This window comes from Monopterus albus, unplaced genomic scaffold (genome assembly GCF_001952655.1).
Source record: "Monopterus albus unplaced genomic scaffold, M_albus_1.0 scaffold41.1, whole genome shotgun sequence".
Taxonomy (NCBI): domain Eukaryota; kingdom Metazoa; phylum Chordata; class Actinopteri; order Synbranchiformes; family Synbranchidae; genus Monopterus; species Monopterus albus.
The window spans coordinates 4,646,760-4,664,226 of record NW_018127921.1 but is presented as its reverse complement, the minus strand read 5'-3'; the positions used below and the strand labels follow the sequence as shown (position 1 = coordinate 4,664,226).

The window sequence follows — 17,467 nt, the reverse complement described above, 5'->3', positions numbered from 1 at the left end:
CTACAGGTCTATCAAAGGCCATAATGGCCGGAGTGGTTCATATAGACGGAGCTGGAGATGGTTCGAGCAGATGGACGCTATATACGGCCGTAGACCGGCGAGGAGTGGGAAGGAAGGTGGCTTGGACTCAGCCACGGTGTTGTTGGAATCGCTGATGGAGGGTGGTATGTTTTTTTGTTTTTTTTACGCTTGTACTGTGCTTGAAATCATGTTTTGCTTGGCCTTCTAAATCGATGGAGACCTCACTTCTAACATTATATTTACTCTTAAACTTGTGTAAAATTTATTACTATTAAAATGATTGATGTACTAAATCAAGTTCCGGTAATTGCAAGGGGAGGGGGGTGGATGCTCGGAGGGCTGTAGCCTGTGATTGGTGAAACAAATGTGTCGTCATATCCGCAGCAAGAACCACAAAGGTGCCTACTATTATTTACTTTTTTGCGCAACGGAAACATTTACAACACGCATAATGGAATATAACGTTACAATGTGGACAAATCAAGAAGTCCAGGCCCTCATCCGCTTCTGGGGAGACGAAGCCATCCAGAGGGAACTGGAATCGGCAGTAAGAAACGAGAAAGTCTACCAAAAGATTTCCCAGCGGCTGGCAGAAATGGGAATCCAGCACACAGCAAAGCAGTGCAGGGAGAAAATTAAAAAGATGAAACAAGATTACAGAAAAATCAAGAGCCAAGATTGGCGCGGTAAGGCAAAGCCAAAGTGGTTTGACTCCCTGGATGCTGTTTTGAGCACCCGACCGGCTGCCGCTGGCGGCCCCAGTAGTGGACTCGATTCGACTTGTTTGCTTCTGCAGTCCATGCTGGAGGACTCTGAGACTTCCTTTGTTGGTAACCACCTTTACTCTCCTACGATAATTTGATGTTCGTATATGTACATGTGAGGAGATAGTCTGAGTTTTAGCTTAGCTTGCATTTCCCACTTCTTGTCGTCTGATAACTAACAGTAACTACTGGGAGTAGTGGGTACTACCGTGCTACTTTTCGCAATAAAAGCACCCCCCATTTTGCTTTATGGCTTGTCATTATGTCATTACCCCTGTTTTTCGCGGATGTGCGATGTAAACGGACGTTGTACGAGTGCGAGCTTTACTTACACAGTTTTGTTTATCATTGACTGTCTGATTTACTAACAGCCACTCAGGACAGCATGGAAGCTACCCGGCTCACCGCTGGCAGCTTCAGAGCCTCAGCAAGCTTTGCCAACACCGGGTCATTCACCTCGGGCAGCGTGACGGACATGGAGGAAGAAGTCTCAACACAACGACAGAGGCGCCTTAAAGGTTTTTTTAAACTAACTTTATTGATTTCAAGTTCAGACATAGGTACAGTGCATACGTCTATGTTTACTGTGCAATATAAAGGTTATGAAAAGCAAGAGACTGACATTTATACGCCTAACCAACAAAAATAATTTAATTTAATCAGGTATTTTGAATTTCATTTCATTTCATTGACCAGAGCAGGGGGAATTGTCTGCAGGTGGAAATTTTACATTTAGGAATAGATCAAATTTGGTCATAAGTGTGATGCAGTAATGTTCATCAAATGCAGTTTGTGTGTTCCTTTCTTAGGACATGATGGATGGAAATCATAGGGGCAGATCAATCATTTAAAAAAAAATACAATGTTGTGGAGTTTCAGAAACCACAAGCACTATTAATGGTTTTGATTTTTTCAAATTTTGTAAGATAGCGGGTACCGGGATAAAATCTGTCAATCAGTTTGATGGATTTAAAAAAAATTGATTATTGATAATACATTTGTGGGGTACTGAGTGAACCTTTTTCCAGCTAACATCACAAGCAAATTTATTCCACTAAGAGATAACATAAGGTACAGACATCACATCTTGTTGTCACATAAAAGTGCCCAAATCGTGCTTCTCTCTTTTCCAACCTGAAAAAATCCAGGAAATTGCTTAAACCATTTCAATCTATATCTTCAAAACCACCTCCATCTCAATTTTGTACATCTCAACTAGTTTGCATGACATAGCAATAGCTAGGTGCTTTTGTTTTAGGAGTTAGAACTTTTTTCAGTTGTATTCTTTTTTCCTAGCTTCTTGATGTTTTACCTGAATTACAACCAAATATCCTCAAATAATTTACAGCCTCAAATCTACATAACTCCAGTTTCTTGCTGTAACAGTGTTTACTTTATTTAACAAGTGCAAGATCAGTTTTGAGATTTTCATCTTAACTCCTTCATATTTAAGAATGACTTTTTTTATGATTGAGCTTTTTTGGAGCAGGATACTTACAGGAAATACTCAAATCTTCCTCTATCATTGCCACAGTGTGAGGATATGCTAGCGAAATCATGGCAAGCTATCAATCAGCCAAAACAATCTGACGTAGCATTGCCTTCTTACTCATTTGTTTTTCTCTTGCAGATTCATCCACTATAACAGACAGTCCAGGAAGCTGCAGCAACACCTTTATACCAAGCACTATGCTCAGCCAAACACCCTACCCCATTGGAAACCCTCAAGACCCAGATTTCTACTGCGTTCAGCTAGAAGATGTGGATGGACCCTCTACAAGCACCTCAGTTACCTCCACTGCAGTGCAGACATCATCAAAAGGCAAGTAGAAACCCAGCTAATCTTTAGGATAACAGATAAATATACTTGTTATGTAGTGCAAAGTTCTCTAATAATCTCTACATAGCCATTATGTGAAACACAGTCATACTAAAAGTAGTTAAAGCCAAAACACTGCCCTTCATGTTGAAATAATTTGTAGGAGTCAACTTATTTTTATCCACTTTCATGTCTTGATAAATTATGATCTTTGCATTCACAGATACATCCCTGTGCTGCTGGTCAAATAAAGAGGTCCAAGCATTGTTGACATTTTGGGCAAATCCCTCTGTTCAAGAAGAGCTTCTCCTCAACGTGAGGAATAGTAAAGTTTATGCTCACCTCAGTGCCAAATTGGCATCACTTGGATTTAATAAAGCACCAAAGAAGTGCAGAGAGAAAGTCAAAAAACTGAAGCAGGAGTACAAGAAATTCAAAAACGGGCAATACAGGGGGGGATGGAACAGCAGCAATACAAATGTATGGTTTGCTATTATGGACAATGTCCTTAGTTCCCAGGCTGCAACAACAAAACATTTAAGAACAACAGAGCCCTCACCGCCCAGGCTGTCACAGTCTGTCCTGGATATGGACACTAATTGTAAGCGGAAATTGGCAAAGAGCCATTCATTGGACTGTATTCTGCATTAAATCTCACCATCTTTATTGTATTTTGGAATTAATGTCATTCATTTTATCCTGCCTTTTTATGTACTAGGTTTGACAGATGAATCTCAGTGGTTGCCGGATGAAATCCAAGTGTTAATGACGCTCTGGGCACAGCCAAACATTCAGCAACAGCTTCTCACCACAGCAGCAAATGATGAAGTCTTCACGTACCTCAGCAATGAGCTTGCCTTGGTTGGCTTTAACAAGACGCCACATCAATGCAATGTTAAAGTGAATCATCTTAAAGAGGAGTACAAAAGAATCAAGGAAGTGGACCCATACTGGGAAGTGAAGGGTGACTGGTTTTCTATTTTGGATGGTGTCCTTGGTGCTGGTGGAGAGGCTTCTGCTGAGGTGGATTCATCTGCAGTGCTGACACAGCCTAAATCACACAAAGATGAGCATGTAAACGGTATGTTGTTTGTAACCACCTGATGGCTTATCTGCAGCTTTTGAGAATTGTAACTGTATTAACCAGGTTACATTGCTTTCACTAGACACGTTGCATGCTGTTTGGACATCAGATGAAGTCAAAGTGCTCCTCACCCGGTGGGCAGAGGACAACATCCAGGAGGAGCTTCGATCATCCCAGAGAAATGAGAGAGTGTTCGCTCAGCTGAGCTCGGAGCTTGCCACTCAAGGTTTCGATAAGACCACCAGCCAATGCAGGTCGAAAATAAGACAGCTGAAACAAAGGTACAAAATGATTAAGGAACTTAAGGGCTCTAAGAAGCAAAAAAACAGATGGTTTGTCATTATGGATAAAGTCCTTGGTCATCGCAAGCCTGAGACTAAACAAGCAGCTGCAGCCATGGATTTAGCCCCTAAATCTCTGCGGAGGTCACAGCTTGGTCACCCTGAAACAGGGCAAGACTCAGGTGAGATGAGCCGTTGTTTTGTACTTTACTGTGGCTTATGACTTAGAGTATGTGGCAGTTAGTTGTCCTGGTGTAACCAAGGGGACTACACGTGGTACAATATGTGATCTGCTTTTTAGTGCATCGGAACCCTGGCAAGAAAAAAATATGTACTAAGTTCCCATAAGGGTAATGGTGATCTTCAAACATTTCAGTACAGCTGGTGCCTTTTGGTAACTATATGTCACAATATACACTCAGTTGCCAGTTTATTAGCTAAACCTAACAAGTCCAATACAACGGTTTGTTCAGTTTCCTTTTTTGTTGTTGTTGTTGATGGGCTGGGCCAAATAACTGAAACATCTCTCTGTAAAATCCAGCACAAACTACAGCTTCCAAAATGATCATCCAACTGAAATCAACACTTCGCTAAAACAATTTCAAGAAAAATAAAACCCTGAACAGAATGGAGGCTTTATTGCAAGACTGTTGTATTGAACTGCATTAGATTCAGCTTGGTGTACCTATTAAATTCGAAACTGGGTGTATAACTGTGTATATTGTGTTTTGCTTTGTAATTTTTAAATTGTATTAAATTCTTTCTTATCCCACTTGCAGGTTGCCACTTGTCCCTCTCATCGTTGTGTCTCCTGGTTCCAACCCTGCGTCTGATGAGTGCCTTTGCTTGGCAAGTGGTCCAGTGCTGTAATGTGTTGCATTATGGAAAGGTGGAGGAGCTGGTGAGGCAGTTGACAGAGCTGGCTCCAGAGCTGCTCACTTCCAGAGACAAGGTGCAGCTGCTGCTCAGGCTAAGGGCAAGGGTAAGAGGCATACTTATTCTGCTCAGGCTAAGGGCAAGGGTAAGAGGCATACTTATTTTCAGCTTCCTGAACGTTTATATATTTTTTATATTTTAAGTATAAGTGGAATTTAAGTTATAACTAGCATGTCTAACATGCATTTTAGTCATATTCAACAAGAGAATAAAAAAGCAATGTTGTCATGTTGTCAAGTCTTATTTATATCATAGCAAAGTCTGATGCCTCCAGAATATGTTAGGGCTGCATGATAAGTCTTTTTGTGAGTGTTTAGATCTCTGTGTGATCTCACTCTCACGTGACAATGATGCTGTCTTGCTTGTGTTAACCGGGAAATGCCTTGCATGAAACCAAGTGCTCCCTCTTCCTCGCTAAGCTGCGTTAACCAATATCAGGAATGCATTATATCAGGTGGTGAGCTGTAGACAAGAAGAGATGACTGATTCAAAAACAAATCCAACACGTATGACATTGTGAAAGCTACTCTGTGCCCTCCTGCAACTATTTTTCAAATATTGCGCTACCTGCCCAGTACACCTAGTGCTGAGTAGCAGTTGAAGCACAAATAAATCATTTTTTCGTTATTGGTTAACGCAGCTTAGAGAGGAAAAGGGAGTGTTTGGTCTGATGCAAAGGATCTCACTGCTAATACAAACATGGCAGAATTATTGTCATGTGAGACTGAGATCACACAGGGATCTAAATTACACTCACAAAATGATTTATCATGCGTCCCTAGAATATGTCACTAAGCACTTATAAATTTGTGTGTTTTCAGCTTGTGTTGGAGTTGTGTCGCAGTGAGAACACAGCCAACTTGCAGAATATCCAGCCCCACCTGAAGGTCATTCAAGACCTCACAATATGCTCCACCTGTAATCAGGAAGTAAGTCTTCAGGTGTGGTTCAGGACTGTGCTGAAAGCTACACAAAAATCATTATTGGTGTTGGTCAAATGTTACTGATCTTGTTAAACTGCTTAAATTGTAGAGTCTTTTCAGAGAGGTTGACATTGAACTGATGTTTTGTTGTTGCACACTGGGACAGCAGAGCATCAGCTTTGTTGTTCCCCCGAAGCAGTTTTCATACATGAACTCTGGACTGTGTCCGCAGAATCAGGCCCAGGCTTTGTCCAGAGTTGCCCTTTCACACATGTAGCACACACCAGGCAGTCCGTGTCAGATGCATTCTCACTTGCTGGAAATACTTAGTTTTATGCCCAGGGGTTTATACTGGATGAAGCGCACAGGAGACGACACTTGATGCGGTCACAGAGCCAGTTTGTAATTTGAACATAAACAGCCAAATCTCTTGCTGTTCCTTACATTCGTATGGCAATTCTGGCACCAGCTCCTGAATCTCCTTGTGTCTCTACTTTGATATTTTCATTGGTGTCTTCATAGTAAATGGCCTTTCATTCTTCACCATTGGATGTTTGTGTTCTTCTTGTTTTGTGCCGGTCACATGATAGAACATCATCGACACTTCCACTAGCTCTGTGTGAAGACTCCAAACTCTATGCAGCTGTTTTCTCACATGGACTCACTTGGTTCTTATGCGGACTTTGTACTAGGGAAATGGCAGAGTATAATCCACCTAAAGCCCAGGTCAAATGACTCAGTCATTTGCGTTCTCACATACAGCTCCCCAGGGTAAAGTCTAGAGAACTTTGGGCTTCCAATGCATGTCTGAAAGAGGCTTTAGAGACAGAAGGTCCAAGGTCAAAGGCAGACTCTTTCAAGTCTAAATTAATCCACATTTTTCTTTTAAACCTCTGCAGAGATCAATCATGAAATCCTCCATGATCCTCTCCCCTGTAACACTCACAACAGGTCCTGTATTGTTTAGTATACTTAATAGTAGCCTACTTTGATGTTTTTCGCGCCTACTTTATTCCCCTAGGATTTGAGTCCAGGCAGATTTCTTCTTGATGCTGAATTGGTATCCTTGCATCTGCTCTTCAGTGAAGACAACACTATCAAGCCATTTTAGAGTTGTACCATTTTCACACATCTGTATTTAATTTCCTGTCTGTTGACTGTTCAAATTCAGGCTTCTTTATGTTTAGTTTAGTTTAGCTACTCTACAACCACTTCATGCTTTCATGTGCCTTTCCTCCCCCTGTTAACTATTACATGAAAGTGCTTTAAAAATATATTACTCAAGTGATAAATTAAATCTCTGTATTTGTATTTATTTATTTTTTTGAGGAAATAATGTGCTGATTTTGATGAAACCTGGAATTAAAAACTGTCCCAGAATCATTCCTTGAAAGCCAATCAACATGTTTATCTTTTGACACTAACTACCAGGAGTTGGAGGAGTTGGAAAATTCAAAGTCAAACTTTGTGGATATTGTCCATACTTTGCTTGAGGACCCAGAGGAGAGAGAGAGGTTTTTCAAGGTCAGACATTCTCAACACAGTTGCCATAATTGAACTAGTATTTGAGTGTAATGTTTCACCATCTCCCCCCCCCCAGGAGGTCTTTCCCCTCCACTATGGCCAACAATATCAAGCCACATTGCACACATTAGTATGGAAATTCATCTCTAGACTGGATACTCTATTGCCCATCCCTGATATTAAACAGGTAAGGTATATTATTAAATACTAAACAGTGCTTTGTTTTAAGTCTTGGTTTTACAGTAAATAAACCTTTGTACAGTAGATCTTGGTCAAAGTAACTAATGCTAAGTAGCAGGATACAAATAGATTATAGTGTTGCCTTTGCTGTAATGATGCTGTTCATTGTTTTTTCATACACTCCAGACTGCAGAGTGGCTCAGCACTGCTCCCATTCTCATGGAGGAATGTGGACAACTAGTTTTGGAACCAGGTCACCTGAAGGCATTAATGCACTTCCATCACCAACATTCAAAAAACACAAATGAATGTAAGCCAACTATCATAGAGTTGAAGAAAAGCAAAAAAAAAAAAAACAAACTCAGTAGCTCTGCACTAGTTGCAGAAAAATGGGCTTAAATTCAGTAGTGATACATGAACAACATGTGATATGTCTGCAACTGAAACAGTGGCAAGCCCTTTAAATCCTGCTGCTGGTTGAGTTGTTCTTTCTATAGCTGTATTTTTTTAGCTGTAGCATGCTATGATAACTGATATGCAGACAGTTTTCTTAATATGGCGTGTTTTCTTTCCCCTCTGAGTATCCAAAAAGGGTCAGAAATACTGTATAAATAATTAAATACTCAAGAATGAAGATATCTTGTGATTATTAAAGGTCAATATTAAATATATATTGTACTGTTATATTATGTTTTTCTTATAGGCTACTCTCGATCTCAGAATATGTTTTTGCCAAGATTGTTTTTTTCGCCTAAAGCCAACTTTAAGCAGCTTGCTTCTGAGCAACAGGAGGAGTCTACAGATGATGAAGAGGGAGGACTGTTTGATAATAGTGAAGATGAAGAGCCAGATGAGGAAGACCAAAGTGAAGATGAACCAACTCTGGAGGACTGTAATAAACAATGTGAAGACCTGAAGTTGGAAGATGAACAAAGTGATGATTTGACAGCTGCAAACTGCTCAAGTATGTCAGCTTTCAATTTTAGCACCTTTAAAGACGATTGCTTCCCCACTGAATTTCAGCATTCATATATCTTTTTTCATGTGTTGAAATATGCTATATTACAAAGACTGATTTCATAGATCGACACTGAAGAGATTAATACTTGATCAACACATTTGCATTCCAGTTATTTATATTGAGATCTTTCATGCGTAACACTTCCCTTAAACCAAATCTCATCTTCTCTTTCAGATTTAAATAATAGTACACATTTAAGACCGCACACGTGTGCTTTGTGCCCCTACTCTGACAGCCTAGTGTCAGGACTTCTGCAGCACATCAGAGATGAGCATCTGGTCTGGGAACCCAGCCATCTTCCCTCTAAAGAGCCTGGGAAAGACGATGACCTTCAATATGGCAACAGTGAAATGTGCACTTCTGACAGAAGGAGCACAGCAAACACTTGCGAGTACTGCGGGAAGGTCTTTAAGTATGTGTCATCATTGAACTGCCACTTAAACACACACACACTGCCATTCCGCTGTGATGCCTGTCCGAAAAAGTATTCCACCAAGGAGGCCCTAGATGTGCACCGTCGGATTCACACAGGTGAGAAGCCATATTTGTGTTCACACTGTGGCCGAGGCTTCAGGTCTCCGTATACGCTTGGATTTCATGTTCGCATCCATACAGGGGACTGCCGCTATAAATGTAACATTTGTGGAAAGACTTCGATCCAACATCTGAACAGACACATGCGGATGCATAGGGGGGAAAAGAACTATTTGTGTACGGAGTGTGGGAAGGCTTTTCTCTCCTCCCAGGAGTTAAGGCTACACATGAGATTTCACACAGGCGAGCGGCCTTACACGTGCCGATACTGTGGGAGGGGTTTCATAGCAAAGTGCCTGTTGACAGTTCATATGCGCCAGCATACAGGAGAGAGCCCTTATAGGTGTTCAATGTGTCCAAAAGCCTTTCACACTTTGAGAGCGCAAAAAAAGCACATGACGATCCACTTGAACAAAAAGTCTTTCCAGTGTTTGAAGTGTGGTAAAATATTCAGGCAACAGGACAATTTTAAAGTGCACGTTCAAACACACAAATGAAAGTTGTAGCTGTTGCTTCAATAGAAGATGTGTACAGTGATTGTGCAGTTTCTCATTTTGGTTTAAACAGCACAACGGTTTGGCTAAGCAGCCTGATACTCAAAATACCATACCATGGTATGTTTTCTTTTTTTCGCTTTGGGGGGTGGATTTATTTTACCAGGTTTTAAGATAACTGTCACAGAGATTTCTGCCTCCATCTAACTAGTGTGGAAGTGAAAGAAGTTTGGTTTATCACGGTCACAGCATCGAAAAGTTAAAATAAAATGTTTAAACAATACGACCACACCATTGAATTAGCCACTCTTTGTAACACTAGCATTTTATTCTGAACTTTCTGCCAAAGAAATAGATCCTGTATCTGTGATTTTGTTTTTTAGGTGAACTGGCCCTTTTATGTAGTGAAATTCTTGGCGCCTAATGTCCTCCATCATTAAATCTTTCTCTGTTTACTGTAACATCCATCTCAGGTTAGTGTATACAAAACTTGTTCCTGTACAATATTTGTAAATGTTTGCTGCATGCAAGTCACTTGACAGTGAAAAGTACATTTACATAAAATATTTTAACTTGGAAAGTTAGTGTGTCATGACTTGTGAAAATTAGATTGTGATTAGTCACAATAAAGGGGCACTTCACTGATTATAAAGTTTATTTTACTCATGAGGAGTACTTTGCAACCTGTGAAGCAGCTTGTATAAAATATTTTGTAGCGCCAAAGGGAGCTTTCTGAAGTTTGAGAAAGTATCTTGAATTGGGCTTGATGCATCAAATATTCAAAGCCTGAGATCAGCACTTGGGATGTGAACATTTGCCAGGCGCTATTGAATTGCATTGTGGGAATTGTAGGGTTCAGTGTTTGGAGTGTTTAAGCCATTTACTGGGAAAAAAAAGTCAGGATGTCTCAGCCTGTACTGCACAGATTTTGACCTTTTATTAATTTTTATTTTATTTTATCTGACTCTTGTGAGGCACCCAAGCTGTAGTGTCTTGCTAAACCACCGGAGAGCCCCTTTAAAGGTTGCTGCTTGTGTCTCCCCACCATACAGTGTCCTGGCATATGTGCAATGCTGTGTCTTACCCTAGGCAAGGCAAGTTTATTTATATACTGTAGCACATTTTCATACACAAAGGCCATTCAGAGTGCTTAACACAGTGCACACAGATGAAACATTAGAATGCAAATTAGATTAAAACATTAAATGCAAATCTTCATTGTCCTGGCATAAAAGAAAATAAGACTACACACAATTAAAGGAATGTGAACATTTAAAAAAAACTTGATCTCAATGATTCCCAAATAAATTAACATATGCACCCAGTTGACCCTCATGATGAAGTCCACCCCCATGCTGCATCAAAGTGTTCATGATAGAGTTTACATGTTTCCTCTTCTTCATTGCTTCATTTGGACAAGTGAGACTGTTCTTTATCTAGTCTCATTTGCCTTCACATCTGTCTGGACTAGTGCCATGTATTTTGCCTGTGTGTGTGTTTTTGCATCAGTTATACTTTTCAGCAGCCTCTTCTCAGACAGCCACACAGCAAGATGATGTGTGATACAAGTAAAATAGTCCCAGTGCTGATGAGCATTATCGCAGTGCAAAAAGAGGACAAGCAGTATGGTGCAGCACCTCAGTAAGGCCCATCTGAGGATCCTCAACCAGAGCTTCAGCAGTACTGCCAACTCAAACCCAGAACAAACCACATAGTGGTTCATCCACTGACATAAGAAGGTGCACGTCACCTGGTCACTCATCACTGATCCAGAACAGGTAAGTAGATGTTGTGGCTTTCTCCCATCAATCCACAAAAGAGGACTGACACCTGGATGTAACAAGGGTTTAAAAGTAACAACACATTTTCAGTTATTTTGTCTGATCTAACATTTCAGTGTTTCTGTCATTTATACTGTGAAATGCAGTTGGTATCAGAACCGGGAGAAATTTACACAGAAGGCTAAAAACCAGTTCAGAATTGCCCCTTAAAGTCTTTTTCAGGCTTATTCTCATCTTTCTGGTGATTTATCAGGGGAATATTTTTGAAATTCAAAGTACTAACATCAGCTTGACTTCCCCCCCAGTTATCCCTGGTTCACAGAGACAGCACTTTGGCCCTCTGGATGGTGTTAAGGCAACAAAATATGATCTTGCTGGCTTGGCTCTGACCGAGGATTGCAGGATATACCACCTTAAAGTGTCTAAGTGAGGAGTGTGCTGCACACTTTTACCCGCACATCCCAAACAGAATAGCAAGGTAAGAATGCAGGCAATCACTCCAAGTGAAACTGAGAATATAAGACCTTCTGTGTGGCATAAGAAATTAGCTACAGTGCATCCAGAAAGTATTCACAGCGCTCAACATTTTGTTATGTTAGTCTTACTCCAAAATGGATAAATTTATTATTGTCCTCAAAATTCTACAAACAATACCCCATAATGACAATGTGAAAAAAGTTTGTTTGAAATCTTTGCAAATTTATTAAAAATAAAAAACGGAAAACAAAATCACATGTACATAAGTATTCACAGCCTTTGCTCAGTACTTTGTTTGAAGCACCTTTAGCACCAATTACAGCCTCGAGTCTTTTTGAGTATGATGCTACAAGCCTGGCACAACTATTTTGGGGTAGTTTCTCCCATCCTTCTTTGCAATAACTCTCAAGCTCCATCAGGTTGGATGGGGAGCATCGCTGCACTGCCATTTTCAGATCTCTCCAGAGATGTTCAATCAAGTTCAAGTCTGGGCCACTCAAGGACATTCGCAGAGTTGTCCCGTAGCCACTCCTTTGTTATCTTGGCTATGTGCATAGGGTCGTTGTTCTGTTGAAAGATAAACCGTCTGAGTACCAGAGCGCTCTGCAAAAGGTTTTCATCAAGGATGTCTCTGTACATTGCTACAGTCATCTTTCCCTCAATCCTGACTAGCCAACCCAGTTTCTGCTGCTGAAAATCACCCCCACAGCACAATGCTGCTGTCACCACGCTTCACTGTAGGGATAATACTGGTCAGGTGGTGAGCGATGCCTGGTTTCCTCCAGACATGAGTTCAGTCTTTTTTTCATCAGACCAGAGAGTTTTGTTTCTCATGGTCTGGTCAGGTGTCTTTTGGCAAACTCCCGGTGGGCTGCCACGTGCCTTTTACTGAGGAGTGGTTTGCGTCTGGCCTCTGTACCATATAGGCCTGGTTGGTGGAGTGCTGCAGAGATGGTTGTTCTTCTGGAAGGTTCTCCTCTCTCCATAGAGAAAAGCTCAAGCTCTTTCAGAGTGACCATCAGGTTCTTGGTCACCTTCCCTGATTAAGGTCCTTTTCCCTCGATCGCTCAGTTTGGCCGGGCGACCCGTTCTAGGAAGAGTACTGGTGGTTCCAAACGTCTTCCATTTACAGATGATGGAAGCCACTCTGCCCTCAATGCTGCAGAAATTTTTCTGTACCCTTCCCCAGATCTGTGCCTTGATGCAATCCTGTCTTGGAGATCTCCAGACAATTCCTTGGACTTCGTGGCTTTATTTGTGCTCTGACATGTACTGTTAACTGTGGGACCTTATACAGACAGGTGTATGGCTTTCCAAATCATGTCCAATCAACTGAACTTCCCACAGGTGGACTTCAATCAAGTTGTAGAAACATCTCAAGGATGATCAGTGGAAACAAGTTGCACCCGAGCTCAATTTTGAGTGTCATGGCAAAGGCTGTGAATACGTACATGTGATTTTTTTTGTCTTTTGATTTTTAAGATTTCAAACAAACTTTTTTCACATTGTCATTATGGGGTATTGTTTGTAGAATTTTGAGGACAATAATGAATTTAATCAATTTTGGTATAAGGCTGTAACATAAAATGTGGAAAAAAGTTAAGCGCTGTGAATACTTTCTGGATGCACTGTACATCACTTAGTTGCCATCAGTCTTACTTCTAAAAGGCAGGTCTTTAAGACACTAATGTATCATTCTGACATAAATCCAGAGATGCCTAGCTATACCAAAATCACCAAACTGTTGTCTTCAGTGTCAGAAATATTGTTCACATCTTAAACGGGCAAAGTTTTCAAACCAGCAAACTGTCAACATTGTCCTCCAGACAACAAAAGATTCAACTTTAACTGTCACTGACCCCAGCCTCTTACAGTGTCATTTTCAGGCTGACACATGAGGCCATCAGCAGAGAATGGCTCACCACCCGTCTGACCCTCCAACCCCTAACAGAGGGAAACCCCCTTCTGGACTGAATCTGTGTTCTGACTCAGAAAGCCAACTGTTGCCAAAGAGCTGAAACACCACCATGACAGACATGACCATAACACCTACATAAATCATAACCACAATGCAGCAGCACAGGGGCACAGTGGTTAGTGCTGTCACCTCATAGCTAGACGTTTCCGGGTCTGAGCCCGGGCCGACCCAGTTCTTCTGTGCGGAGTAAAAAATGGCAAAAATGTAGTTTTTAATGGGTGAATTAAACAACAAAACAATCATTCATGTATGTTTTAGTGTACTCATGGGCTTCTTTGCCACAGACTCGAGGCAGTTTGTTTATAATCACCTCCCACAATGGGAAAATTTCAGTGTGCATGTATCAGCATTACTGATTCATTTGTTCTTGGTTTTTCCAATTAGCTTATTAGTTCTTTTGTGAAAATTTTGGTCCAAATGCACACAATGTTCAGTTTGCAAGTCTATAAAACAGATAAAATAGAATCTTACACTGGAGGAGCAGGTAAGAACTGGTAAATATAATAAATGACTCCAGCAATATGTTAATTATCAAAAACCAGAACAAGGGTGCACTATGCAGCTTTCAGCTTTTTAAGATACTGGGAAGATTGTGCACAGATCTAATCAACTATCTGTTTATATGCATGCAGAAGTGGTGAGGGACTGGACCAGGGTGCTGACAAAGCTGTGATTTGGGGTAAAATGTATTCCACAAAAAACGTCACAATGATCACCCGAAATGAGCTTTCTCCACAGGGTGGCAGATCGCCCCCTTAGAGATAGGGTGAGGTTCCGGGCATGTCCCACCGGGAGGAGGCCCCGGGGAAGACCCAGGACACGCTGGAGGGACTATGTCTCTCGGCTGGCCTGGGAACGCCGCGGCATTCCCCCGGAGGAGCTGGAGGAAGTGTCTGGAGAGAGGGAAGTCTGGGCATCTTTGCTTAGACTGCTGCCCCCGCGACCCGGTCCCGGATAAGCGGAGGAAAATGGATGGATGGATCTCAAACCAAACTCAATCCAGTGAGGCATGAGGAGTGTAGTCGCTTGTACTAGACACTTGTCCGTGCAGATTCTCAGTCATCCAGGTCATAGTAAGGTGAAAAAACGTAGGGAAAAAAAATCAGCTGGACTTGGTTTTAGGTAGAAGATGTTTCATCTATCATCCAAGATGCTGAGGGGTGTTCTGTTTGGACAAAAATAGCTTCCTTGTCTCTTCTCTCAAACCAGCGATGTTCTCTGGAGAGGATGCTCCCTCTACTGCTCATTGTGTCCCCTGTCCATCAAATGCAGCCTTGATCCTTCATTCCAATTGTGTGGCCAGTCTGTGTCAACGCATCATGTGGATGTAAGTGGTTGTAACCCTCCACTTACCAATACTTACCTCGAGATGAAAGTATGTGGTGACCTTTTTGACAAGTCATTCATGAGTTTAGAAGTATCAAACTGATTTTTTCCTCACAGTTTTTAATGTTTGACTAAAGAGGACAGTTCTTTTCACCCCAGACTTTGGTGAAATATCTTTCATGGCACACCACCAGCCTCCCTTCAGAAGATGTTTAAGGGGAAGAAGTTGACTCAGATCAATTTAGAATCAGAATCACTTTTATTGGCCAAGTATGTTTAAACACACAAGGAATTTGTCTCTGTGCGCTTGTAAGTCAATAAGAATGTAGGAAATAGGAAATAAGTCATATGTTTATGACTTAGCTGTTGGTGCCAACAGAGGAACTGTTTGCCAGAGTGACTTGTAGATTCTCTAAAATAAACCAGCAAATGGACATATTTCCCACCTTATTGCAGTCTATTCCAGGCTTCTCCTCTCAAGGAGTTCTTCAGCAGCTCTAGTTCTGTCATTTCCATGATGTCTGGGTCTTCCATTATGCTCTGGTACAACTACAGCTGGTGTGGGCTAACATGGCATCACATGATCACATTCAGAGTATGTGGTTGGCAATGAACACTGCAGTCAGCCCTGCATTTACAGAAGCACCATAAATTCAGGTTTAGGCAGCAATACTTCAGTCAGCCCCACTGCTAACACCTGTATCTCTGCTTCCGCAACTATCACTGTCACCTTATACCAAATGAAAGCATGGCTCTCTATTTCTGCAGATATCATGGATAGTCATGTACCATCACCATTTGTACCGTCACCAGTTCTCTCAGCTCAAGGCAGAGATCTGAGAGCCAAAAGACCAAAATGACTTCTGCTATTCCAACCTGAACTTCACCCAATACCACTGAAACTGCAGGTTAACTGCTCACAAAACGAGCAGAGGCCACTTCCTTTAGACTGCAAAGGAGGAAAACCTGACTAGGTGCTGCAGCCTCGTCCTCCTGAACCTAAAGAAAAATTGCCCTGCATGATTTTTAATCATCACATGCTTAGTGGCAGGTACAGTATATGTTCAGTATTATATAGATAAATTAATATTTATGAAATGAATAATCGCATAAATTCTGGCAAACTATAGTCTCGGCTCAGGCAGGTATGTGATTGGCTCTTCACTCCTCAAGCAACAGCCAGTCTTATAATTAGCCCTGTTTTTCAGTGACAAGATTGGAAAATTAAATGAACTGAAATAGAAACAAACTGCTCAGAAATAAAAAGGATCTGCAACAAGCTCTGAAAATTGGAACTCCAATACTTGACAATTTTGATTTAATATTTTTGTGTGTAATTCAGATGATTATTTGTGATATCCTTATTTCATAATGAAAGTTTTGAGTCCATACAAGTAGACATCTTTCCTCTCAGTCAAAGCTGAAGCAATATTAATTTAAGGTTTTTCTTCTAATTTAAGTGAATAAAAAATCTAAATCACCTTGACATTCAGTATTTGTCAAAAAGCCAACAAAGTTTTCTATTGACTGCGTTTATTTTGTTACACTATGTGAACAGCATATCTACAAAATCATGGGTAAAAAAATGTAAAAAGTCCTCCTCAGAATTCACCATTTCATATCTATGTCCCGAAGATCAAGGTGACATCCAAGTCTGAAAAGCACCGTGGTCCACAATCTCATCCTCCCAGTCCAAGGCTGAAGTGTGATGTATCTGTGGAGTCATCTGGAGGCCTTGCCGTTCTCGTGAACATCCATCCTGTAAACAAGGAAAATGTCAAGTCTGAATAAAAATAATATTCATGATCCTGTTTGAAATGTAAAAACAAAGGCTGATATGTAATTGTTAAAAGACATTGAAGACATTCTTTTACCAACTTCTGTGTATTCAGACTATAACTGTTACATCTATGTAAGAAGTGTCTGTACATGTATAGGGCACAGGAAGCATACAATGACAGGAGGAATGTCAGACCCATAGATAGACCCAAGATGATTATTTCCCCCACCCATTCTCATCCTTCAGGTGCTGGTACAACTCAAACTTGTTGTTGATGGAGCTTGCTCGTCCCACAAACTCTTGGTGCTTCCTGGAATTGGCTGCAGTGATGCGATTGGTCCACATGGTGAGGAGTGAGACAGGACCTGCAGAGACAGGAAGAGAAGCTCTCAGACAAAACATACTCACACACAATGGGGCATCACTGATGTTACCAGGTGACACATTACTTCATATTTACAGAGCCTGGCTTGCTCCATCTAAATAATTACAATATATTACTAGATTTAATCATAATAAATCAATACATTATAAAAGACTATTA

The 17,467-nt window shown here is 41.0% G+C and overlaps 2 protein-coding genes and 1 long non-coding RNA gene across 6 annotated transcripts in view; 2 read left to right on the top strand and 1 right to left on the bottom strand.

Annotated features, from left to right (window-relative positions):
* Nucleotides 1-6: 6 nt before the first annotated feature.
* LOC109959892 (uncharacterized) lies at nt 7-10,161 on the top strand. Of its 4 annotated transcripts, none has more exons than XM_020599630.1 (14): nt 7-164; nt 1,157-1,303; nt 2,416-2,607; nt 2,828-3,205; nt 3,323-3,685; nt 3,771-4,151; nt 4,749-4,951; nt 5,727-5,834; nt 6,850-6,888; nt 7,260-7,352; nt 7,429-7,539; nt 7,719-7,842; nt 8,236-8,496; nt 8,728-10,161. In XM_020599630.1, exons 1-14 carry the CDS (start codon nt 71-73, stop codon nt 9,582-9,584), a joined length of 3,351 nt encoding a protein of 1,116 aa, XP_020455286.1. In that variant the 5' UTR covers nt 7-70; the 3' UTR covers nt 9,585-10,161. The 4 variants fall into 4 exon arrangements, with proteins under 4 accessions (XP_020455286.1, XP_020455283.1, XP_020455285.1 ...); XM_020599627.1 differs by lacking the exon at nt 7-164 and adding an exon at nt 212-851; XM_020599629.1 differs by lacking the exons at nt 7-164; nt 6,850-6,888 and adding an exon at nt 213-851.
* Nucleotides 10,162-10,775: 614 nt separating this feature from the next.
* On the top strand, nt 10,776-14,118 carry LOC109959906 (uncharacterized). The gene is made up of 3 exons (XR_002274893.1): nt 10,776-11,359; nt 11,668-11,840; nt 13,714-14,118. It is a non-coding gene; the product is annotated as an uncharacterized LOC109959906 (long non-coding RNA).
* A 2,456-nt stretch (nt 14,119-16,574) lies between these two features.
* Nucleotides 16,575-17,467, bottom strand: part of ints13 (integrator complex subunit 13) — a 7,606-nt gene continuing 6,713 nt past the window's right edge. Inside the window, 2 exon segments of the mRNA XM_020599652.1 lie at nt 16,575-16,902; nt 17,153-17,288. Coding sequence (XP_020455308.1) covers nt 16,866-16,902; nt 17,153-17,288 — 173 coding nt within the window. The 3' untranslated portion in view covers nt 16,575-16,865.